The 26,479-nt window shown below is 30.3% G+C and overlaps 2 protein-coding genes across 3 annotated transcripts; both read right to left on the reverse strand.

The window, feature by feature from the left end:
* Positions 1-1,264: 1,264 nt before the first annotated feature.
* LOC138931853 (ATP-binding cassette sub-family C member 4-like) lies at positions 1,265-13,317 on the reverse strand. Of its 2 annotated transcripts, none has more exons than XM_070293038.1 (17): positions 13,096-13,317; positions 11,663-11,773; positions 11,068-11,233; positions 10,547-10,741; positions 9,270-9,401; positions 8,711-8,902; positions 8,269-8,577; positions 7,650-8,171; positions 6,660-6,965; positions 6,072-6,269; positions 5,202-5,700; positions 4,574-4,804; positions 4,091-4,324; positions 3,520-3,782; positions 3,011-3,450; positions 2,684-2,813; positions 1,265-2,212 (listed from the first exon to the last, which is right to left on the reverse strand). In XM_070293038.1, exons 1-17 carry the CDS (start codon positions 13,167-13,169, stop codon positions 2,003-2,005), a joined length of 4,212 nt encoding a protein of 1,403 aa, XP_070149139.1. In that variant the 5' UTR covers positions 13,170-13,317; the 3' UTR covers positions 1,265-2,002. The 2 variants fall into 2 exon arrangements, with proteins under 2 accessions (XP_070149139.1, XP_070149138.1); XM_070293037.1 differs by having other exon boundaries at positions 10,547-10,777.
* Positions 13,318-14,205: 888 nt separating this feature from the next.
* LOC138931852 (ATP-binding cassette sub-family C member 4) lies at positions 14,206-26,277 on the reverse strand. Its single transcript, XM_070293036.1, has 17 exons — positions 26,013-26,277; positions 24,464-24,574; positions 23,697-23,862; positions 23,372-23,608; positions 22,096-22,227; positions 21,537-21,728; positions 21,100-21,408; positions 20,486-21,004; positions 19,641-19,946; positions 19,052-19,249; positions 18,172-18,679; positions 17,554-17,784; positions 16,537-16,776; positions 15,977-16,239; positions 15,468-15,907; positions 15,141-15,270; positions 14,206-14,673 (listed from the first exon to the last, which is right to left on the reverse strand). The coding sequence occupies exons 1-17, from the start codon at positions 26,084-26,086 to the stop codon at positions 14,467-14,469; spliced, it is 4,263 nt and encodes a 1,420-aa protein (XP_070149137.1). The 5' UTR covers positions 26,087-26,277; the 3' UTR covers positions 14,206-14,466.
* Between the last annotated feature and the right edge of the window lie 202 nt (positions 26,278-26,479).

Genomic DNA, 26,479 nt, shown 5'->3' on the forward strand with positions numbered 1-26,479 from the left:
TTGTGTTTTATTTTCTTTAATTTTCCTGACAATAAAATTTAAGTTGGATATTATTATTATGTATTTTAATCATATTTAGCCTTTTCCTTAATTTAGCTTGTCCCTTAGTGTCCTAATGGTCCCTATAATCCTGACAATTCTTCGGGCCAGTTGGGCCTACCTTTCGTTGCTCCTGGCCACTTTCTGGATCGATCTCTAACCAGAGATCGAAAAAGAAAGGAGATACACATTCCTTTTATCGCCGATGAATAAGCACAAGATATTTTTTGCGCTTGTAAGAAGATAAACTCCTTTTTTGCCTGGTAATTATTGTCGCCAGCAGATGAGCGTAAACTTTTCACGCTCGTTGACGATCGTGCGATTTTACGATCGTTCGTTAAACGTTAACTTAATTTTAACTGACAATGATTCAAAGCCAAGTTATCAATCAAAATTAACTTATGATAAATTATAATAAATATATAAATTTGATTAAAATTTATATATTAATATATAATTTATATAATAATAAAAAAAATATATATATATAGTAATATATAATATTAATTTATATAATAATATATGTATATATATATATATATATATATACAAAATATTAAATTTTATATACAAATATATATTATAAATTAATTTAAATACAATATTTTAAAGGTAAATTTGTTCGCACATCCGGTTTTTTATATAGAGTTCCGAGTAGCATTCCACGGATATGAAATAAACTTTTAACATTCTTACGCTCCAAATAATATTGCAAGAGAAATCGCTATCTTTTATCATTTTTATCTATTATTGTTTATAAAAAGTAAAAATAGCCCATTTTATAATATTTTATATAACACACATACAAACACGCACATTTTGTAATATTCGAGATATCCACCCTTAAAAAAGGGTATGTTAAATCGGCACTCGCAAGTATTATTACCTCTTTTTCGCGATGCTGATATTAGTTTATATCTACTTTATAAAAGTCTGTCATGACTGAGCGACGCATTTCAGAGTTTAAATATTAAGTATACATGTATTTTTTATTTAATTGATATTGAAAAAACGGAGAATTAGAGTTAATATGTAAGTAATTGTACTTACACACACACACACACACACACACACACAAAATAAATGGCGCTTATATTGTTCCGGTATGTTATAAAATTCTCAAAATAATTTTAATAAAAAAGAGAAATTTTTTATCTTACCTAAAATAATAAATTTACAATCAAAACTTAAATGATTAACATGCATGATTAATTTGTGCGAAATAGATTATTTTAATTTGTAATTATTAACTTTATTCTTTTATACATTTTCCGTTAAACAGGTGCACTCCCATATACAATACATTCTTTTATTCTCTCTCTCTCTCTTTTTTATATTTTTCTATCTTTTTAAAAATATCTTTAAAATATATTATATAAGAAAAATGACACATACGCAAAACTTGAGATATCGTGCAAACATGCTATGCATAAATTTATAATTTATTTCTAGTACATCAATGTATATATTATATTGTGTGAGATGCTCTCGAACGATTATTTCTTATCAAAATTAAAAGATTCGAGGCTGCATAAGAAATCTGGAAAGACAAATTTCTTCTAATATAATGACCGTATATTATGATCTCTGATACACAACGATGACATGTATAATTATATAATGTACATATACTTATCCTAAAGTGACACATATATTACAAGTATTGTAGTATTATTGAATATTCAGGAACAAGTAGCATTATCAATTACGCACACTTTAATGAATCGATATCGTTTACATTACAATCTATTATACAGTAATTCTGTCATAGATCGGTTTAGTTTATATGCGAAATTGATTTCTGCTAAAAGGTAACTTTTAATACGTCGGAAAAAATTACGACCAGTTTAGCAATATGTTGAAAAATTATAACAGGCATAGTAAGTAGATTAATACGATATCTCACAATAATTGCAAATCTGTTTCCGCTAAATGCAATATACTATTATTAGTATGAATAAATTTACAATTTGGTTTGTTCTGTGATTATAATGTCGCTCTCGCCAGAATTTTGCGTTGATAGATTCAAATTTAAATTATCATCATCATTTATCTGATAGGCCTTCGTCGCCTGTTTCAAAAGATTCTGAGACATTTGCTTGCCCGTCTTCTCCACCATTTGCTTGAAGTAGCCGTCCGGTTTATGCAATAATTCGTATGGACTGCCAAATTCCTATTTGTATATTGATTATTAGATATACAGATTCTTTCATTCTCTTGACAAAATGTCAAGATTTAAAAAATTTTATTTCTTTGTAATACTAAAAGTTTTTTCATAGTGTGAACAAAGAAAAATAAATATTATAAAGTTATTGATTTTATCTACGTACGAGCTAATAATATGATTTTAAAACAATTATGTCCAATAATATAAAAGAAAAACTTACAAAAATATCAAAATTTTATATTGCATTTTTAATTATTTAATTATACTTTATCGCTTCTATGAAACTCCAATATGATATAAACATTGATCGTTTATTTTATAAGAAATATCTGTTAAAATTCTATTTAAACGTATAAAACTTTTTTCTAAAATAATTATATTAAGAAAAGGAATATTGTGCGTGTAGCTTTTTTTATTTATCTTTTATAAAATCAAAATTCTTTTTATCATATTTTCACGTTTCAACGAAATACATACCACAATACAACCGTTTTCCATTACGATGATACGATCACTGTCTATGATGGTGTTCAAACGATGCGCTATTGTAATGACAGTGCAGTCTTTAAAGTTCTTCCTTATTGTGTCTTGAATTAAGGCATCGGTACTGAAAACAAAAAGACAAATTTAGAATAATTACAAATATAAAATATCGAATTCATAAATTGACCACAAGTCGATCGTGTCTAGATTTTCGCTGAAGATTCGATTCGATATAAAACTTTGCGATATCGTTAAATTTTAGAACTCGAGTTTTATTTGTAACAAACTCGCTAAGAATCGTCAAACTCGGTCGAGACTCACTGCGAATCGATGTTGGCCGTGGCCTCGTCAAGAACGAGCAGGCGATTATTTCTCAAGATCGCTCTAGCCAAGCATACGAGCTGTCTTTGACCAACGCTCAAGTTGTGGCCACCGTAGAGAATGTTGTGGTCCAGGGCGATTTCATTTAACTCGACTAGTCGAAGCACTTCCCATAGCTTCACGTCGTCGTACTGATTGAACGGGTCCAGGTTGTAGCGCAGGCTCTCGGAGAAGAGCACCGGCTCCTGTGGTATGATGGAGATCTTTGAGCGCAATTCTCGCAGACCTACCGTGCTCGTTTCCCGGCCATCAATTATGATCTCGCCCTTTAGACCTTCGTCGAACAGGCGGAAGAGCGCGGAGATTAACGAAGATTTGCCGGCACCAGTTCGTCCCACTACACCGATCTTCCAGCCAGGCTCGATAGAGAAGTTCAGATTCTGCGAAATAATGCGCGGATGAAATATATGACGTGCATTGAATTGTAATAGAGTGATCGCTTTTTCCACCTTCAAGACAAACGGATCGTTCTTGTCGTATTTCATGCTGACATCCTTGAACGTTAATTGCCCTTGAGACGGCCACGTGGGTAGCGGAGGGTCATCCGAGATAACAGCTGATTCCGCGGGAAGATTTGTATATTGGAGAATTCTTTCCACAGCTGTCATCAGCGAGAAAGTCTCGATTATTTGTTTTATGCCGTATTCCAGACCGCCGGTCAAGGTCAGTGATTGCGAAATTGTCAGACCTACTTCGCTACCGGATATGCTGTCTAAAAATCAACAAAAAAATTTTTTTTTATTCTAAGAGATTACCACTTAATAGAAGATATTATTTTGTATAACATTATATTGTATAATGTAAAATATATTATCGTTTCTTTTTTACAAATTCGCAAGTATTTTCTCTCTATATTTATATTTATAATATCATATATTCTCAAATATTTTGACATCTGTCAAACATAAAATATATAACATTAATTTATTGTAAATCTATTATTTTCCAAAATAACAAATTGCGTAGAAACGACTAACGATGAATATTCCGAAATTAAAATATCCCAGAGAAATTACATACCATTTTCATCTATTAGTATGAAGGAATAGGAGAGACAGGCGATGAATAAGCATGCAATCGTGTCAAGAATAATAGCGAAGGCAGTCCCACATGTCAAAATTTGATACCATACACCATTATGAGTATCCTGTAATGCATCGAACTTGTTTCGCATCATCTTCTCGATGCCGGTGCTTCTGATCGTCGGCAATCCGTTTAACGTAGTGTTTACGTGTGAAAACAATGGACTTTTGCCTGAAAACGAAGTTATATCGAACACGAGTGTATCATGTAGCTCGTGTACCTGCTCCAAGGACGTTAGAATCTAGGTATATTGGCGTTCAATGGAAAAAAATACTAAATTAAAAAAGTTCTAAATTATAAAAGTTACGTAGGAGCTTCAAATCGAAAAGTTCGACTTCGAGAAAATGAAGAGAAATCTAAGAAAAATATCGCTGTGTATGCCATAAGCTTTAATAAATAGTTATTTCTCTCAATACTTACTTATTCCTTCAAGACGTTTGAGATTTTGAACGGTCCTAAGGTAAGACTTGGTTATAAAAAAAAATAAAATAGCCAGTATCATTATCGGTATTATCATCCATTGATTAAGTATCGACTCCATGATTAGTATAGCCAGTAATGCACTGTCTATCTGAAGTGCCTTTAGCATTATTTTGGGTAGCATTTCGTCTATTGTGCCAATGTCCTTTGAAAATCTATTTAAGATTTGTCCTGAAAAAAGTTATATTTAAGACAAAGAATTTATGAAAAATATAAAAGTTATAAAGTTCGTATGATTTGATTTTTATGTTCGAATAAAAGTAAAATTATTATACATAATAATTATTTCAATTATTGTAATTTCTATTGTAATGCTACAGATACGCGATTCAAGATTCATTTTTTGTCAATCATCGTATTTTAATCGTAGATAAATATAAGAATTATTATAATATCAATAATATTCAAGAAATTTAAAAGAAAAGATTTTAATCTTTTTATTCTTAAATTCTAAAATAATCCAAATGTTGAAATTATTATAATTCTCTTATCTGACAAACTTTTCTTATATGACATACTTTTCTTTGTTTATATCATTTTTCTTTATTCAATTCATTGTTGCGCTTACCGGAAGAATTGGTGTGGAAGAAGGACATGCGTGCTTGCAACAGATCGGAGAACATGGTGTTGTATAGATTGACGCTGGAGTTCATGCAGATTTTCATGAAAAAGAAACTGCAGAGCAATGTGGTAGCGGTGCAAGTGACAATGCAGAATGTGTAAACGTATATAGCATCTATGGTACTGAGCAGACCGTCAGAATTCAGGATGAAGATCGATGCCAGGAAGCTGTCGTTACGCCTGTCCATGTTACTGACTCGAGTGGCATCGATAGTGTCTTGATTCTGCCTGAGATGTTCCATATTGGTCCAGTACGAAACCCAGTAATCGTTGCCAGTGAGAGCGACCCGACTGATGATGAAGAATAGCAGCAGCACGAACAGAATGAAATAGTTGCCACCGTAATGAAAATATTGTCTGTACACTTTACTGGATACCTGTCCGTGTATCATCGCTTCACCGTCCAGATTGTTTTGCACGTAGTCTGAATCGTCGATCTCCGAATACTATACAGAAAGATTTTTACTTGGACAAAAATTGACCCCATATAAATCGAATAATTGGATATATACTCTGTTCGCACAGCTATATTAATTATCAAAAATATTTAATATAGCTTTACGCGGTATAAAATCAGAATAAATAAAATCTAAGTAAACTCAGACTATCTAATTAATACATTATTTATATACATCTCATTATTACATTATTTGTGCTTTTATACCGCGCAAAGTTATATTAAATATCTTTAATAATTAATGCAGCTGTGCGGACGGAGTGTATACTTCTAATAATTCGATTTATATTGAGCCTTTTTTTTGTCTAACAATAACAATGAAAAAACATAGGAATTAACAAATAATAGTGATTATCTTACAACGATGGAGCTTGCGATTGTCACTTCCGAAGTACGCTTGAATACTGAAATATTCTTCGAAGACATTTCCGAGATTCTTCTTGCGTTTTCTTCTTTCTTTTGCGTTTCATGGCTTGTCGTCAATTCATCCATCATCTGAATGAAATCTTTGTTTGATTCCACCAGTTTGTTATAGCTTCCTTGCATCTTCACAAAACCCTTCAAAAGCAAAATTAAACAGATTATATAAAGAATATTTAACTCTCTTATTATTAACACATATAATCTTATAATGAATAATAATATTAAATATTTTTTCATTATCTCTTAATAAAAGAATTTTTTGTTAATACAAATGTTAATTAATTTTATTATTATATGTGTTAGTTTTAATGTGCGCATTTATTTATTTTTGATATGAATTATTCTCTCATGAATTAAATATAATACTTTATGAAAATATCAAGCAATGAGAAAGAAAAAGAATCAATTAATTTGATAAAATATATGATTAATATTTTTGCCAGTCGACAATACTAAGTTCTTATATTTTTTCGATAAAATAAAATTTTTGTATGAAAGATTTGAATTTAATTTTTCGACACTCACTCGGTTGAGCACGATAATATGGTCCACGCGTTTTATAAACTGCAACTGGTGAGTGACAAGAATCCTTGTCCTTCCGTGGAGATACTCGGTGATGCATTTCTTGTAGAGATGTTTGGCGACATGGGTGTCTACCGCGCTCAAGGGATCGTCGAGCAAATAAAGATCCGCTTGCCTATAGACTGCCCTCGCGAGATTTATCCGCGCTCTTTGACCTCCGGAGAGAGACACACCTCTTTCACCGACTATTGTCGTATCGCCATGGGGAAATTGTTGAAAGTCCTTTCTCAATGCGCAAACGTTTGTCACCTGAAACCGCCAAGATGATCAGAATACTTAAAACTGAAAAGAGTAAAATGTTTTTAAATTTATCCAATAGTCTGTCTAGTGATTGGAAGATTTAAGAAAGAGATAGATTTAAGAAAAAAAAAGTTATATAGTTTTTATTTAGTGAACCTTGATATAACTACGCTAAAAATAAAATTTATTGTAATCAAATAAATTCATTTTATTAGTTCAAATTTTTTTTTACTTAAATAAAAATATACTTTGTTTTCAAAAACATTTTGTTATATTAAATAAATTATTATTTGCATGTAATAAAAATTATATTTTTAAATAAAATATTAAGAATTTTAATATAAAGAAATATTTATTTATAGTTAAAAAATTATTTATTAAAATTAAAAGAAGTTGCGTTTTTGAGACAAACAGCCATTTTTTTTTATTTTTTTTTTTTAAGAAAATAATTTAATATGATAAAAATAAAAAACAAATTTTTTTTTATTCGCAGATAAATCATACTTTGCTTTTCTTATACATACATATATATATATATATATATATATATATATATATATATTTTACTAAATTAATAAATTTTTCAAATATATTTAAAATAATGCTTGATTGAAATTCCTTTGTAAATACTTAAATACATAATTTTTTAAATCAAAAGAATATTTTTTTGTTTTAATATATTTTTCAGTGTACCTCAGTATACCTGATCCTGTCGAAGGGTTGGCCAAACAATATATTGTCTTTCACGGTGCCATTGAATAGCCAGGGTTCCTGGCTGGCGTAGGAGATGCGCGGATTCAAGTTGTCCATGTAATAACCGTTAACCAATTTATCGTAAGAAACATTCTTCGAAATATCATGCGTGAAAATCACAGAGCCCGCACCGGGATTCAGCTCTTTCAGCAGCAAATGGAGGACGGAAGACTTGCCGGAGCCCACGGGGCCAACCAGGGCGTACAGTTCGCCCGGGTTGATGATCGCTGAAATGTTGCACAAAGTCGGCGGCAGTTGATTGTTGATCCAGCTTGCGGAGACACGATGAAGCTTCACGCAAACTGGACGGCCACGATACAATTCCTGCTCGGAAGTTTTATAGTTGAAGACGTCTATTCGATTGTTCATAGCAGTCGCTTTGTTCAATTTTTCGTCTTTCGATCGCACACGTAATGTTTTCTTGATGCATTCCATATTTACTTCGTCCATCAATAGCAGATCCTGCGCGTTGAACACCTCGTTAATCATCCAACAAATACGCAAGGGCAAAAACTAGGAGAATCAAATTTATAGTGCAATTCCAAAAGCGATAACATACCTCCAATCGATTCATAGACACCATCGCTTCGCCCAACGATATGAGCGCTTGCGGAAAAAAAGAGGCCACAGTGAGTTGAAGAATGTTGAAAAATGTCGCAAGAGTGTAAGTTACATCAGCATTCAGATCATTTCCCGATAATACGAACATTATTAATGTAAAGTAAAGAAGGAGCCTTTCGGTAAACACTGCGATGGCCAAATGCGCAGCGCGCACGTACGATGAGAATTGAATCTTCTTAATTTCCAGCGCTCTCGTTATCGATACGATCTTGCTAAACGGTTTCTCCCAGGCGTACATTTTTATTACCTAAAAAAAAAAACGAGAGTTTGTGGATTTTTGGAGGGTGAAATAAAAAATTAAATTATTTTAATATTTTAAATTCATAAAATTCATTTAAAATTGTAAATTAAATAACGAATATAAGATATTCCAGAGATACCTGTATCCCAGCTATAAGCTCGTTCATCAGCTGCACTCGTCGATCGGTCAGTGGCGCAATCATGGCCCTGTTGTCATGGCTTAGTAAACTGAAAGTTCCCTGTATCGGTAGGCTGATAATCAACAATAAACCGATGCCAATGAAAATCGAGACGCCGATCTTCCGCCACATTATGTATCCCACAATTATGACCTAGTAAATAGAGAAAAACTAGAAACTTTTTAATAGGTAACTTTTTACTATATAAAATAATGTTTAGGAAGATAATGAAAACGTCGGAAGATATGCTGCGTTCTTATAACGTAAATCTCAATTGTATTCTTATTTGTATCTCAAGGAAAAGAAATAAGAGACAAAAGAATATAAAAATAGAAATGAATACTTTTTTATAAAATATAACAAGTTAAGGTATTTATTAATACTCTCTTAAGTAAAGAATTAATTAGTTTAAGAAATTATAATTAAAGAAAACATAATCGTAAGATATATTTTTTGAAAATGTTTATCCGTTTCTGAATTTTTCACATACACAAATAATTTTTGCTAAACGAAACGTTACCTGGATAGGCATAATCCATATATAATTCAGACACACTGATAATGAATCGAAGCGATTGACATCGTTGCTGAGAAGATTCACAATCTGTCCTGCACCGGTTTGGCTTAAAGATGTTTGATTCAATCGCAATATCTGCAACAGTTTTCCAGAACGATTACAGGATTTATTACTGGGAATAATTGTATCTCTTAAACACACAAATCAAAATTGTTTTATCTGATACTGCCAATCTCTTTATTCCCTCAAATTTGATAAAGCCAGTAGTGCAAATAATTTTATTTTTCTTAATTCTCAAGTTATTTAATATAATATTGTTCGAATAATGTAACTTTTCGCGAAAATAAAAAACGATGAATTTTTATTGTGACCAATAATAATTTTTTTTTTTTATTTTATTTTTTCCTATCTACGTAGCTTATTGAGTTTGGAAAGACAGGTGCATTTAAAAAAGAATGCGTCATTCCTTTATACATATTTGCAAGATTGCAGCATTTAACATACGTCAAATGCTATCGAACAAAGTCGAAAGATACATTTAATAAAGAAGATAACAGTTATTTTTGTTATTTCTATTAATAATAATTAATTCTATTATTATAATCTTTCAATGATTTTGCATTTACGTGTTACGAGAATTTGCGAAATAGATGTTGAAGAAATTTAAAGCGAAGTAAGCGTTCAAAAATCAATGAAACGAGATAATATTGATGAATGATTGACAAATGTTTGAATTTATGATTACATGCATTAATAATTGCATATTAATGGCAATAAATCTTATATTATTTTATTATGATATAAAGTATATGAATATGTAGATTGTAATTACTAATATAATATATATATATATATATATATATATATATATATATATATATATGCGTCTTTTTTCAAGAATCGTGAATATTATAAACAGTGTGAATAGGTATTGTAAATTCAATGTGTATAGCAACCCATTTTTTTAGATGAAAAAAACTGAAGAAAATTCATTTAAATTAATTTTTTCAACAGTAAAATCAGTCCCTTTCGATTTTATAAAAATTCCATCACATCAGTGATTTGTATCGATGAATCTTTCGCACTGAACTTATTCAATATAGAAGCGTGTCACGCAAGATTTAATTAAAATCGCACAATAGTCGGAATTGATCCTCAGACGCCATTTATACTTTAAATAGACAATATACTTTGAATAGAAAGAAGGGAATCTTTCCGTTCTTTCGTAGAAGACTTTTTAGATTATTGTATTAAGGTTTAAAACTTATTTATAACATTACTTTTCTATAGACGAGGGAGCTGCAGGCAACGCGTAATCTCATGCCAATTTGTTGTGACATTATTGTAGTGTGGTTTGACAACAGAGTGCTACAAAAAGTACAGATCACTAAGCAAGTGATATAAATCGTTGTCTTGTTTTTCCCTATCATGTTCGTTGCGTTTGATTCCCCCATGAAATAGCTGATGATCCAACCCTGCAGAATCGGTATCAAAATATGCAATATGCATGCCTAAAAACGGGGAACCATCGAGATTAATATTAAATTTTTAATACGATCTTTTATTAATCTAAAAAGCAAAAAAAAAATCTAATTTGATAAATATTTTTTTGTTACATGGGTTTGCGGGAATAAATTTTTCTCTTATTTCTTTTTTCTTCTTTTCAACGCGAAAACTATTAACGCGGACAATATAGGATATTTAATTAATTGTTTTTTTTTTTTATTTAATATCATATTAACACCAGCAGATATTCTTATGCATTTGGTGCTTCTTTTGCAAAGTTACTAATAGTTTTTACCTGTATAAATATGTAGATTCCGATAATGAAATATGGCAACCAAAAGGCGCCGAAGAGCGCTTTATACAATCTCGGACGTGTATTTCTCTTCAACGGCACTTTCTGCCCGTCTTTATCCACAGTATATTCGAGTTTTTTTAGCTTTTCTAATTCGCGATTCCAGCATCTAAACAAACGCATTAAAATGTTAGGCATTCGTGCTTTGAAATAATTTTGGAGATAAGGAAGTTGCGCGGCAAGTTAGTTCAATTCAAAAATATTTTCCCGTAATTATTTCGTATCTAAATGAATATATTAGATCTTAAGGGTTTTATGAATTTTTGCCAAAAGTCTTTGATATATTTGTCGAATTTGTAATATAACTCTCGAAGAAAAATATTTTTATTTGCTTGAAGATTGTTATGCTTACGATGTTTACGAAATATTATTACACCTTTTAATGAATCAGAGTTAATATTAATTTAAAAGTATTCCTTATTTTATTTATTATTATTTATATTATTTATATTATATTATAATTTGATATAATATATTATATAATAATTATTACGTTATTATGTTTGTACGCTTTCAATAAAGGCAAGAAAATACTCACTCTTCGAGATGATCTGTCACTTTTTCAGATTCATCTTCTTTTAAAGGTTGATAAATGTCAGATTCTTCCAGATCTGTCTTTGAGCTTTTTAAAAACAAGTTTAGCGTCCACCTGTGCACGCATCGTGAAACAATAATATAAATTTTACTTTAAGATCAAATTTGTGGTAAAGATAATTACATAAAATTCTGGAAAAAAATTATCTGTATAAGTGTCTCGAGAAAAGTTTATTCGCATATATTTAGTACACATAATATATATATATATATATATATACATTCTATATAAAAATATACTTTATAATTATCTTGTAAATCTATTTCAAGTTCGCCAATGTATATAAAGTATACGAAGTAGTATAATTCCTGAACTATCACTCTTTCTTTCATTGAAATCGAAAAGTTTAGCTAAATAATCTATAGGGATATCCCATAAATATATTATTTCCATCACGAATATACTTTACTTTACTTTAAATATAATTTATTTTAACTATAATTAATCGATTAGTTTCCTTAAGACATTCGAGGAGTTTCGAGGAGTTTTCTTAAGACATAGGAAAAAAGATAAATTGCTTTTCATACAAGAACAATACGATATGATAATGTGCAGCGATGCATATTCAGTCTAAAACAGGATATAGTTTAAAATATCATATATAATGATAATTATAATTACGCTAAATAATGGTTAGAACTGATTTTTTTATACTATGTATAAAAAAAACGATAAGGACATGACTAAACATAAATTTTACATAACGTCAGTTCTTTTAATTTCTTATCTGCAAAATAATTTGTTAATTTTCTATTAATGTAATATAAAAAGAATTGGAAAGTATAAAGTCTCTATTTTAGACAATTTATAATCCACAACAAAATTTTTAAATAGAATTTTATTTAGAATTTTATGTACTACACATGTCCTAATGTATAGCTGTAAATGTATATCTTGACAAATAGGGTGTTCATAAAATTTTAATAAGTAATATTCCAAAAACCATTTATTTCTGAATTATAAAACATTTTTTTGTTATTAAATAAATTCAATCTAGAGCAGATGTTCGATGTGCCCTCCCCGTTTCTCGGCAATAAATTATTTTTGGAGTACTATTTTTTAAGACTTTTTGCTTCGTTTTTACGAGTACTACATATTTTTAAAATTTAGTATCATCTTTTTCGAACACTCCATATATTAAATAAAATATATGTTTTATTTCTTTAAATTCTCTGTATTATGTACTTTTCTTTTTTCCTTAAGATTATAAATTTTCTTCAAGAAAGATTTTGTTTTCAAGAAAGAAAAAACACTTGGGCCTTTTTTTAAACTTTTTTTTAGTAGAAACTGAGATTCTCTCTGAAGAATAAAAAAATCTCGCATGTCTTTCGCTAAAAATGTATTCGAAATTTTATATTAAACGTATATTAACGAACCAGAGAAATAGCTGACTAAAGATATTCGCAGTCTCCTTAGGATTCCGTTTCATACGAGTTGTATTCTTATTCATGTTGTTGCACTATCGAAAATCTCAGAGTTTCAAAGATTCGACAACATTACAAAATTCGACAATACTTTAGACTATCGGAAAAAATTACAACAATTAACATGCTTAACTTATCTTTTCTTTTTCTCTCTCTCTGTCTTTCCTGCCTTCGAGACACACTTTCCGAAAGTCAATCCTTTACTGAAATCATTAGCAGTTATGTCGCTGCTTTTCATATTACCTTCATCATTGATAACGATATACGTGAACACAAAAATATAAATGTCATTTACTTTATATAAATGTAACTTTATATATATATATATAACGCATGTAGATTTTTTTTCTAGGTTTTTATATACTGGGTGGCCCATTTTAATCCATCCAGTCGAATAAAGTATTTTTTCATTAAGTACTTTTTGAGTTATTTTATATTTTAATCTGACATATCTTGATATAAAAAATTAAATATTTCGTAAAATATTCAGTTTTCGATAATTTTATCGTAATACTTCTACAGAATAATAAGACAAATTAATTAATGCCAAAAAAAAATAATTGTTTAAAAAAATACATTATAAATAATTTTCTTAAAAACAATTTTTTTTTTATACTAATTGATTTGTCTCATTATTCTGTACATAGAAGTATTACGGTAAGATTATCAAAAACTAAATATTTTACGAAATATTTAATTTTTTATATCAAAATATGTCAGATTAAAATATAAAATTACTCAAAAAGTACTTAATAAAAAAATACTTTATTATAGTGTTTTGGAAAGCTCTCGATGTCAGCTATAAGAATATTAAATAAAAAATGGGGGTTTTTATTTAAGATTTTAAAGTTGACCTTCACATGACCTTCAAATGATTTTCCAAGGTCAAATCATTGTCACCATCTTATGGCCCACTTGAAGCCACATAACTTTTGTTTGAAACATTTTTCTCTTCCGGGCTTGGTTTTTGAGATATTCGACTGGATGGATTAAAATGGGCCACCCAGTATATATTTTTTGCAATTTTTTTTTAGAGGAGATATAATAAAATTGCGTAAAAAATTACACTTCATCGATTTTATTGCCACTTAAATACAATATATTGTAGGGGAGATTCTTCTGGATAATTTCCCGCAGAAAAAGTAGGGGACGGCATTGATTTAAAAAATACAAGTAAATACTGCCAAAATAACGACTGTTTAGCAATATTTTGAAAAATTATAGCAGGATAGTGAATAGATGAATGCCATATCTCACAACAGTTGCAAAGCTGTTTCCACTGAATGCAAAGTACTATTATATGTATTATTAGTATGAATAAATTTACAGTTTGGTTTGTTCTGTGATTACGGTTTTGCTCTCGTCGGAATTTTGCGTTGACAAATTCGAATTCTGATCATCCTCGTTTTGACAGGCCTTTCTCGCCTGTTCCATTAGATTCTGAGCCATTTGCTTGCCTGTCTTCTCCACCATTTGCTTAAAGTATCCGTCCGGTTTATCGTGCAATAATTCGTATGGACTGCCGAATTCCTATTTGTATATTGATTATTATATACACGGATTCTCTCATTCTCTTGACAAAATATCAAGATTTACAAAAAATCATTATTTTTGTAATACTAAAAGTTTTTTCACAATGTGAAGAAAGAAAAATAAATATTGTAAAGTTATTAATTTTATCTACGCTAATAATATGATTTTAAAACAATTATGTCTAAAAATATAAAAGAAAAGCTTACAAAAATATCAAAATTTTATATCGCTTTTAATTATTTAATTATATTTCACCGCTTCTGAAACTCCAAAGACGATATCAACATATGTAAGTGTCTATTTTATGAGAGATATCTGTTAAAATTCTATTTAAATATGTAAAACTTTTTTTTAAAATAATTATATAAAGAAAAGAAATATCGTGTGCATATTTTTTTTAGTTATCTATTATAAAATCAATATTCTTTTTATTATATTTCCACACTTTAACGAAACATACGTACCACAATGTAACCATTTTCCATTACTATGATGCGATCACTGTCTATGATGGTGTTCAAACGATGCGCTATCGTGATGACGGTGCAATCTTGAAAGTTCCTCCTTATGGTATCTTGGATTAAGTTGTCGGTGCTGGAAACGGAAATATAAACTTAGAATAATCACAAATATGGAATATCGAATTCATAAATTGACCGCACGTCGATTGTGTCTAGATCTTCGCTGGAAATTCGATTCGATATAAAACTTTCCGATATCGTTAAACTTTAGAACGCGAGTCTTATTTGTAACAAACTCGCTAAGAATCATCAAACTCGGTCGAGACTTACTGCGAATCGATGTTGGCCGTGGCCTCGTCAAGGACGAGCAGGCGATTATTTCTCAAGATCGCTCTAGCTAAGCATATGAGCTGTCTTTGACCAACGCTCAAGTTGTGGCCACCGTAGAGAATGTTGTGGTCCAGGGCGACTTCATTTAGCTCGACTAGTCGAAGCACTTCCCATAGCTTCACGTCGTCGTACTGATTGAACGGGTCCAGGTTGTAGCGCAAGCTCTCGGAGAAGAGCACCGGCTCCTGTGGTATGATGGAGATCTTTGAGCGCAATTCTCGCAGACCTACTGTGCTCGTTTCCCGGCCATCAATTATGATCTCGCCCTTTAGACCTTCGTCGAACAGACGGAAGAGCGCGGAGATTAACGAAGATTTGCCGGCACCAGTTCGTCCCACTACACCGATCTTCCAGCCAGGCTCGATAGAGAAGTTCAGATTCTGCGAAATAATGCGCGGATGAAATATATGACGTGCATTGAATTGTAATAAAGTGATCGCTTTTCCCACCTTCAAGACAAACGGATCGTTCTTGTCGTATTTCATGCTGACATCCTTGAACGTTACTTGCCCTTGGGATGGCCACGTAGGCGGTGGAGGGTCGTTCGAGGTAACAGCTGATTCCGCGGGAAGATTTGTATACTGGAGAATTCTTTCCACAGCTGTCATCAGCGAAAAAGTCTCGACTATTTGTTTTACGCCGTATTGCATACCGCCGGCCAAGATTAGTGATTGCGAAATTGCCAAACCTACATTGCTGCCAGATACATTGCCTAAAAATTAACAACAAAAAAAAAAAAATTTTTTTTTGCACTTAAAGCTTAGGAATTAATAGAAGATACTATTCTGTATAATTCTGTTATATAATGTAAAATATGTGTCGTTTCCTTTTTACAAATTCGGAAATATATTTTTTTTTATCTACAATGTCATATATTCTTGTATATTTTGACATCTGTCAAAAAAAAAGCTATATAATATTAATATATTGTTAGTCTAATATTTTCCAAAAAATAAATAGAAACGACTAACGATGAATACTCCGAAATTGAAAAAGAGAAATTACATACCATTTTCACGTAATAGTATGAAGGAATAGCAGAGAATGGTGATGAACAAGCATATAATCATGTCCAGAAGAATAGCGAAAGCAATCCCACATACTATAACTTGATACCATGCACCACTGTGAATATTCTGCAATTCATCGAATTTGTTTCGCATCATCTTCTCGATGCCGATGCCGCTGCTTCTGATCGTCGGCAATCCGTTCAGCGTAGCGTTTATGTGCGAAAACACCGGACTTTTGCCTAAAAACCAAGTTATATCGAACATGAATGTTTCATACACTGTTGGAAAATTAGGCTTAAATTTAACATATAACGCATGTCCGAAACAAACATAAATTTTTGTATTAATTTAACATAATATGAATGCATTAAATGGTGACACTAATACTATTAATACTATTAATATTTCAACATAAAATGAATGCAAACTTCATAATAATTTTAATAAATAAATATAATTAATATTTAATAATTTAATTAAAAAATTTTGTGTAATATTGGCATATTTTTAAAGATAAATTTAACTTGAAAAAATATTATTGACAGTCTGTAGTCACTCTCACTTCTATCGTGAAATAAAATTAATAAACTTTTTCTGTAAATCTTAACAGATAAATTCTCTGTCACTAATACTGTCACTGTGCAAAATGAAAAATATATGCAGATTGTATTATTCCTAGCCTTCTTTTATCCGTTTTAATAATTTAACATTTGGATTTTATTAAGACAACAAATGAAATGTTTTATATGTTAAATTTTTAACACGAAAATTTTAATCGGCATATTTTTTTTTATAAGAATACAAAAATTTTCCAACAGAGCTCAATTATCTGCTTCAAGGACGTTAGAATTCAGATGTACTGGCATTCGATGAATTTAAAGATTGTAAATTATAAAAGTTATGTAAGAATTTCAAATCCAAAAGTTCGATTTTCATGATTTAAGAAAAATCTAAGAAAAATATCGCTGTATATGCCTAATAAACGTCAATGAACGGTTACTTTTCTGAATACTTACTTATTCCTTCAAGACGCTTAACACTTTGAGCGGTCCTAAGATAGAACTTTGTTATCAGCAAAAATAAAATACACATTATCACTATCGGTATTATCATCCAATGATTAAGTATCGACACCATGATTAGTATAGCTATTATTACACTGCTCATCTGAAGTGCCTCTAGTATTATTACGGGTAGCAGTTCGTCTATTGCGCCAATGTCCTTTGAAAATCTATTTAAAATTCGACCTGAAAAAATTTATATTTGGGTGATATCTAAGAAAAAAAAACGATATTAAAATATATATATATGATTTGAATTTTATGTTCCAAAAAGAGTGAAATTATTATATATAATAATTATTTCAATAATTGTAATTTTTATTGCAATACTACAAAGATACGCGATTCAAAATTCATTTTTATCAATCATCATATTTCAATCTATCGCGGATAAATGTAGAAAATCATTATAATATCAATAATACTCAAGAAATTTAAAAGAAAATATTCCAATTTTCTTTTATTTTCAAATTCAAAATAATACAAATTTTAAAACTGGTATGATTCTCTTATTTGACATATTTGTCTTTGTTTATATTACTCTTTTTTTATTCATTTCATTGCTGCGCTTACCGGAAGGATTAGTATGGAAGAAAGACATGCGAGCCTGCGACAAATTGGAGAACATAGTGTTGTGCAGATTGATGCTGGAGTTCATGCAGATCTTCATAAAGAGGAAGCAGCGGAACAATGTGGTAACGGTGCAAGTGATAATGCAGAATGTGTAAACGTATATGGCGTCTATGGTATCGAGTAGACCGTCAGAATTCAGGGTGAAGATCGATGCCAGGAAGCTGTCGTTACGCGTGTCCATGTACTTTTTACCAAATCGAATGGCGTCTTCGACATTGTCTTCATTTTGCCTGAGCTCTTCCACATTGGTCCAGTACGAAACCCAGTAATCGTTGCCGCTGGTAGCGATCTGGCTGATGATGAAGAATAGCAGCAGCACGAACAGAATGAAATAGCTGCCACCGTAATGAAAATATTGTCTGTACACTTTACTGGATACCTGTCCGTGCATCATCGCTTCACCGTCCGGATTGTTTTGCACGTAGTCTGAATCGTCGATCTCCGAATACTATACAGAAAGATTTTTACTTGGACAAAAATTGACCCCATATAAATCGAATAATTGGATATATACTCTGTTCGCACAGCTATATTAATTATCAAAAATATTTAATATAGCTTTGCGCGGTATAAAATCAGAATAAATAAAATCTAAGTAAACTCAGACTCTCTAATTAATACATTATTTATATACATCTCATTATTACATTATTTGTGATTTTATACCGCGCAAAGTTATATTAAATATCTTTAATAATTAATGCAGCTGTGCGGACGGAGTGTATACTTCTATATAATTCGATTTATATTGAGCCATTTTTTTGTCTAACAAAGACAATGAAAAAACATAGGAATTAACAAATAATAGTAATTATCTTACAACGATGGAGCTTGCGATTGACATTTCCGAAATACGCCTGAATACCGAAATATTCTTCAAAGACATTTCCGAGATTCTTCTTGCGTTTTCTTCTTTCTTTTGCGTTTCATGGCTTGTCGTCAATTCATCCATCATCTGAATGAAATCTTTGTTTGATTCCACCAGTTTGTTATAGCTTCCTTGCATCTTCACAAAACCCTTCAAAAGCAAAATTAAACAGATTATATAAAGAATATTTAACTCTCTTATTATTAACACATATAATCTTATAATGAATAATAATATTAAATATTTTTTTCATTATCTCTTAATAAAAGAATTTTTTGTTAATACAAATGTTAATTAATTTTATTATTATATGTATTAGTTTTAATGTGCGCATTTATTTATTTTTGATACGAATTATTCTCTCATGAATTAAATATAATACTTTATGAAAATATCAAGCAATGAGAAAGAAAAAGAATCAATTAATTTGATAAAATATATGATTAATATTTTTGCCAGTCGACAATACTAAGTTCTTATATTTTTTCGATAAAATAAAATTTTTGTATGAAAGATTTGAATTTAATTTTTCGACACTCACTCGGTCCAGCACGATAATATGGTCTACGCGTTTTATAAATTGCAACTGATGAGTGACAAGAATCCTTGTCTTTCCATGGAGATACTCGGTGATGCATTTCTTGTAGAGATGTTTGGCGACATGGGTGTCTACCGCGCTCAAGGGATCGTCGAGCAAATAAAGATCCGCTTGCCTGTAGACTGCCCTCGCGAGATTTATCCGCGCTCTTTGACCTCCGGATAGAGACACGCCTCTTTCACCGACTATTGTCATATCGCCCTGGGGAAGCTGTTGAAAGTCCTTTATCAACGCGCACACATTTGTCACCTGAAATCACCAATATTTCGGAATACATAATATTAAAGACGATTGAATACAAATGAAATGAAAGAAGTAAAATGTTTTTTTTTTATCCAACGGCCTTTCTAATGATTGAAAGATTTAAGAAAGAGAAAGATTTAAAAATAATAAGTTATATAGTTTTTATTTATTGAATCTTGATAACTGTACCAAAAATAAATTCTCTCTTAATGAAATAAATTTATTTCGTTAATTTTGATTCTTTTTTACTTAAATTAGTACTTTATTTCCAAAAAATGTTTTGTTATATTAAATAAATTATTATTTGCGTGTAATAGAAATTATAATTTTTTTTGAATAAAATATTGAAAATTATAATAATATAAAAAAATATTTATTTGAAGATAAAAAATTTGTTATTAAAATAAAGGAAAACTGTGAACGTTTGAAACAAGCTGCCAAAAATTATAAAATGTTTTTTAACGAAAGTAATTTAATATTTAAATAAATAATTTTTTGACGTCGGAAGAATTTTTTGATATCTAGTACATTTTTTTTCAGTGTACCTCATTGTATCTGATCCTGTCGAAGGGTTGTCCAAACAATATATTATCCTTCACAGTGCCACCGAAGAGCCAGGATTCTTGGCTGGCGTAAGAGATACGCAGATTCAAGTTGTCCATGTGATAACCGTTAACCATCTTATCGTTAGAAACATTATTCGAAGAGTCATGCGTAAAAACCACGGTGCCCGCACCGGGATTCAGCTCTTTCAGCAGCAGATGGAGGACGGAAGACTTACCGGAACCCACGGGGCCAACCAGAGCGTATAGCTCGCCCGGGTTAACGATCGCAGAAACATCGCACAAGGTCGGTGGCAGTTGACCGTCGATCCAGTTTGCGGAGACGCGATGAAGCTTCACGCAAACTGGACGGCCACGATACAATTCCTGCTCGGAATTTTTATTGTCGGGGATGTCTATTCGATTGTTCGTAACAGTCGCTTTGCTCACTTTTTCGTCCGTAGACAAACGCGGCGTTCCTTTAAAGCATTCCTTATTTATTTCGTCCATCAGCAGAAGATCCTATATGTTGAACGTTTTATTAATCATTGACAAATACGTAAGGGCGAAAAGTAGGAGAATCAATTTATAGTGCAATTTAAAATGCGATAACGTACTTCCAATCGATTCATAGACACCATCGCTTCGCCCAATAATATGAGCGCTTGCGGGAAGTACAAGGCCGCGACGAGTTGAAGAATGTTGAAAAATGATGTAAGAGTGTAAGATACATCAGCGCTCAGATCATGTCCCGATAATACGAAGAATATCAATGTAAAGTAAAGGAGTAGCCTCTCGGTAAACACTACGATGGCCAAATACGATGCGCGCACGTACGACGAGAATTGAATCTTCTTGATTTCTAGCGCTCTCGTTATCGATACAATCTTGCTGAACGGTTTTTCCCAGGCGTACATTTTTATCACCTGAAATAAAAAAAAAACGAGAGTTTGTTGGATTTTTTTGGGGGTAAAATTAAAGATAAAATTATTTTAATATTTTAAATTCATAAAATTGTAAATAAAATAACGAATATAAGATATTCCAGAGATACCTGTATCCCAGCTATAAGCTCGTTCATCAGCTGCACTCGTCGATCGGTCAGTGGCGCAATCTTGGCCCTCATGTTACGGCTTAGCAAACCGAAGGTTCCCTGTATCGGTAGGCTGATAATCAACAATAAACCGATGCCAATGAAAATCGAGACGCCGATCTTCCGCCACATTATGTATCCCACAATTATGACCTAGTAAATAGAGAAAAAGTAGTAACTTTCTAATAGGTAACTTTTTACTATATAAAATAATGTTTAGGAAGATAATGAAAACGTCGGAAGATATGCTGCGTTCTTATAACGTAAATCTCAATTGTATTCTCATTTGTATCTCAAGGAAAAGAAATAAGAGACAAAAGAATATAAAAATAGAAATGAATACTTTTTTATAAAATATAACAAGTTAAGGTATTTATTAATACTCTCTTAAGTAAAGAATTAATTAGTTTAAGAAATTATAATTAAAGAAAACATAATCGTAAGATATATTTTTTGAAAATGTTTATCCGTTTCTGAATTTTTCACATACACAAATAATTTTTGCTAAACGAAACGTTACCTGGATAGGCATAATCCATATATAATTCAGACACACTGATAATGAATCGAAGCGATTGACATCGTTGCTGAGAAGATTCACAATCTGTCCGGCACCGGTTTGGCTTAAAGATGTTTGATTCAATCGCAATATCTGCAATAGTTTCCAAAACGATTACAGGATATATTACTGGGAATAATTGTATTTCCTCAATCAAAATTGTTTTTCTTCTGCTGTCAATCTCTTTTTTTTTTTTCTCTCATATAGGTAGCATCATGAACTAGTCATCATTTAAAAAAACGATCATTTATTTTAAAAGTTGAGCTCTCATTGAGCTTTAACTTAAAATTTTATTTAATTTGAATAAAGTCAGTAACACAAAATAATTATTTTTCTTATTTCTTTAGTTATTTAATATAATATTATTCGAATAATGTACCTTCTCGCGATTGGAAAATAGAAAACAACGAGGCATTTTTATTGTGAGGGATACATTCTTTTTTAATTAATATTTTTTTTCTACCTACGTGGCTTATTGCATTTGGACGGATAAGCGCATTTAAAAAAGAATGCGTCATTCCTTTATACATATTCGGATTTCAGCATTGAACGTACGTCAAACGTTATCGACCGAAGTCGAAGGATACATTTAATGAAGAAGATAACAGTTGTTTATTATTTATGTTGATCTATTATTATAGTCTTTTAATGATTTTGCACCCGCATGCTACGAGAATTTGCGAAATAGAAGTCAAAGGAATTTAAAGCAAAGTAGGCGTCCAAAAAATCACTGAGACGATATACTGATTGATAAATGTTTTAATTTATGATTGCGTTAATAATTACATATTAACGGCGATAAATCGTATATTATTTTATTATGATATAAAGTATATAAATTTGTAGATCGTAATTACTAATATATGCGTCTTTTTTCAAGAATCATGTATATTATAAACAGTGAGTATTGTAAATTCAATGTATATAGCAACTAATTTTTTTTTTTGATGAAAAAAAATTGAAGAAAACTCATTTAAATTAATTTTTCTAAGAGTAAAATCGGTTTCTTTCGATTTTACAAAAATTTCATTACATCAATGATTTATACCAATGTATCTTTCGCACTGAACTTGTTCAATATCGAAACATGTCACGCAAGATTTAATCAAAATCGTACAATAGTCGGAATTGATCCCGAGACACCATTTACACGTAAAAAGAACAGAATCTTCCTATTGTTTTGTAGAAAAATTTTTAGATTATTGTATTAAGGTTTAAAAATTATTTATAACGTTACCTTTCTGTAGACGAGGGAACTGCAGGCAACGCGTAATCTCATGCCGATTTGTTGCGATGTTAATGTACTGTGGTTAAACAACAGAGTGCTACTAACAATGCTGATTATTAAACAAGCGACATAGATCATTGTCTCGTTTTTCCCTATCTTATCCGTTGACTTCGTTGATGGTTTCTCCATGAAATAGCTAATGATCCAACCCTGCAGAATCGGTATTAAAACGCGCAATATGCATATCTAAAAACAGGGACTCATTGAGATTGATATTCCATGGCGTATTTATTTGCATTTGGTGCTTTTTTGCAAAGTTGCTAATAGTTTTTACCAGTATAAATATGTAGATTCCGATAATGAAATATGGCAACCAAAAGGCGCCGAAGAGCGCTTTATATAATCTCGGACGTGTATTTCCCTTCAAAGGCACTTTCTGCCCGTCTTTACCCACAGTATATTCGAGTTTTTTTAGCTTTTCTAATTCGCGATTCCAGTATCTAAACAAACGCATTAAAATGTTAGGCATTCGTGCTTTGAAATAATTTTGGAGATAAGGGAGTTGCGTGGCAAGTTGGTCAGTTCAAAAATATTTTCTCATAATTATTTTGTACTTAAATAAATATATTAAATCTTAAAAGTTTTATGAATTTTGCCAGAAGTCTTTGATACATTTGCGCAATCTGTAATGTAAATGTCAAAGAAAAAAATTTATTCGCTTGAAAATTGCTCACGATGTTTACGAAATATTATTACATTTCTTAAGGAATTAGAGTTAATATTAATTAAAAAATATTCTTTCGTCTCATTATATCCCGTATTATTAATTATATTATATTATAATTTGATATCTTATTTATCGGTTGCGTTGTCGTTAATTTTTGTTAACTTTAGTTACTCTTATTTTATTATTTTATTTTTATTATTGCTAATAACAAAAAAATAAAGCATTGTAACATTCGAAATGTATAAATATATTATGTTTAAAATAAATATTAATAAATTAACTCATTATATTTTTTGTATAGAATATATGAGAGCTATAATTATTACAAACGTTATTACGTTAGTATGCTTTCAATGAAAGCAAGAAATACTCACTTTTCGAGATGATCTGTCACTTTTTCAGAGTCATCTTCTTTTAAGTTTTGATAAATATCAGATTCCTTTAGATCAGTCTTTAAACCTTTTAGAAACAAGTTTAGCGTCCACCTGTGTATGCATCGCGAAACAATAATATAAATTTTATTTTAAAATAAAATCTGTGACAAAGATAATTACATAAAATTCTGGAAAAAAATTTTCTTTATGAAGAAAATTTCAAGAAATGTTTCTTCGCGTACATTTAGTATACATAATGTATATACATTATATGTAAAAACATGCTTTACATAATTATCTTTGTTTCTATTTTACAATTAGATAAAAAAAAATATATATATATATATTTGGACAAATTAAAAAAGAGAAATTAATAATTTGAAATTCTTTCTATCAATAACGAAACAATTATTTACGGGAAATCAAGAATTTTTATGTATAAATATGTATATGGTATATATTTTACGAATACGCTAAACATCAATTTTACATAAATTGCACATTTATCTCAAGTTCGCCAATATGTAAGTTATGTAAGGTGTAATTCCTCCGAGTAATCACTCTTTCTTTCATCGAAATCGAAAAGTTTTCCTAGATAATCTACGGGGATATCCCATACATATATTATTTCCATCACAAATATACTTTATTTTACATACTATGTTTTAATTTCAATATAATTAATTTAGTTATTACTAATTTTTAAGACTATGCGTCGTTAAATTATTACCGTTAGTTTAATTTTTGCGTTGAAGATGGCCCAAATAAGGGGCCGAAACGTCCATAATTTATATTTTTTATATTAATTTATCACTGATAATAAGAGCCTCTACATTATTATTATTTTTATTAATTTATTTTAACTACAATATATCGATTAGTTTTTTTAAGATATTCGAGGAGTTTCAAGAAGTTTCTTTAAAACATAGGAAAAGAACAATTGCTTTTAATACACGAACAATGAGATATGATAATTTGCAGAGATTCATATTCGATCTAAAATAATATATAATCTAAAATATCATATATAATGATAGTTATAATTACGATAAATAATAGCTGGAACTGACCTATATAAAAAAAACAAAATAAAGACATATGACTAAACACAAATTTTACTACATAATGTTAATCCTTTTAATTTCTTATTTACAAAATAGTTCATTAATTTTCTATTAATATAATATTAAAAGAACTGTAAAGTGTTTAGTCTCTATTTTAGACGATTTAATCCGCGACAAAACTTCAAATAGAATTTTATTTAGAATTGTACGTGTCTGACATATAGATGTATCATATATCCTAATATATATTAAGTAAAATATGTGTGTATTCTATTTCTTTACTGTATCACATACTTTTCTTTCTTCCTTAAAATTATAAATTTTCTTCAAGAAAGAATTTTCTTCATTAAAGAAAAAATACTTGTGTTTTTTTTTTCAAACTTCTTTTTTCTAGTAGAAAGTAAAATTCTCTGAAGAATAAAAAATCTCGCATCTCTTCCGCCAAAATATATTCGAAATTTTATATTAAACGTATATTAACGAACCAGAGAAATAGCTGACTAAAGATATTCGCAGTCTCCTTAGGATTTCGTTTCATGCGAGTTGTGTCCTTATTCATGTTGTTGCACTATCGAAAATCTCAAAATTTCGAAGATTTGACAAAATTCGACAACACTTTAGATTGTCGGAAAAAAATTAAAACAATTAGTATGTTTATTTTATCTCTTTTTCTTCTCTCTCTCTCTCTCTCTCTCTCTTTCCCTGCTTTCGAGACACACTTTTCGAAAGTCAGTCCTTTACTGAAATCGTTAGCTAGCTCTGCCGCTACTTTTCATATTGCCTTCAGGTATCACTGATAACAACGCATGTGAACAAGAATATAAATGTCATTTACTTTATATATGGTAAACGTAACGTATATGTAACGTATGTAGATTTCTTTTTAGATTTTTATCTTTTGCAATTTTTTTTTTTTTTTTATATATTATAACTTTTGCAAGGAGGCTATATA

This window comes from Polyergus mexicanus, unplaced genomic scaffold, assembly GCF_030449975.1.
Source record: "Polyergus mexicanus isolate NDT 795.1 unplaced genomic scaffold, iyPolMexi1.0 SCAF_3, whole genome shotgun sequence".
Classification (NCBI taxonomy): Eukaryota; Metazoa; Arthropoda; class Insecta; order Hymenoptera; family Formicidae; genus Polyergus; species Polyergus mexicanus.

What these genes read in the sequence shown, in the direction of transcription:
- LOC138931853 (XM_070293037.1), bottom strand. Translation starts at nt 13,169, where the DNA reads ATGAATAAGAATACAACTCGTATGAAACGGAATCCTAAGGAGACTGCG. An exon ending in CAATCGCAAGCTCCATCGTT is followed by an intron (nt 5,701 to 6,071) that starts GTAAGATAATCA and finishes CTTTCTGTATAG; the next exon opens with TATTCGGAGATCGACGATTC. An exon ending in ACGGCCAACATCGATTCGCA is followed by an intron (nt 2,814 to 3,010) that starts GTGAGTCTCGAC and finishes TTTTGTTTTCAG; the next exon opens with TACCGATGCCTTAATTCAAG.
- LOC138931852 (XM_070293036.1), bottom strand. Translation starts at nt 26,086, where the DNA reads ATGAATAAGGACACAACTCGCATGAAACGAAATCCTAAGGAGACTGCG. An exon ending in AGCTTATAGCTGGGATACAG is followed by an intron (nt 21,409 to 21,536) that starts GTATCTCTGGAA and finishes TTTTTATTTCAG; the next exon opens with GTGATAAAAATGTACGCCTG. An exon ending in ATATTATCGTGCTGGACCGA is followed by an intron (nt 19,250 to 19,640) that starts GTGAGTGTCGAA and finishes TTGCTTTTGAAG; the next exon opens with GGTTTTGTGAAGATGCAAGG.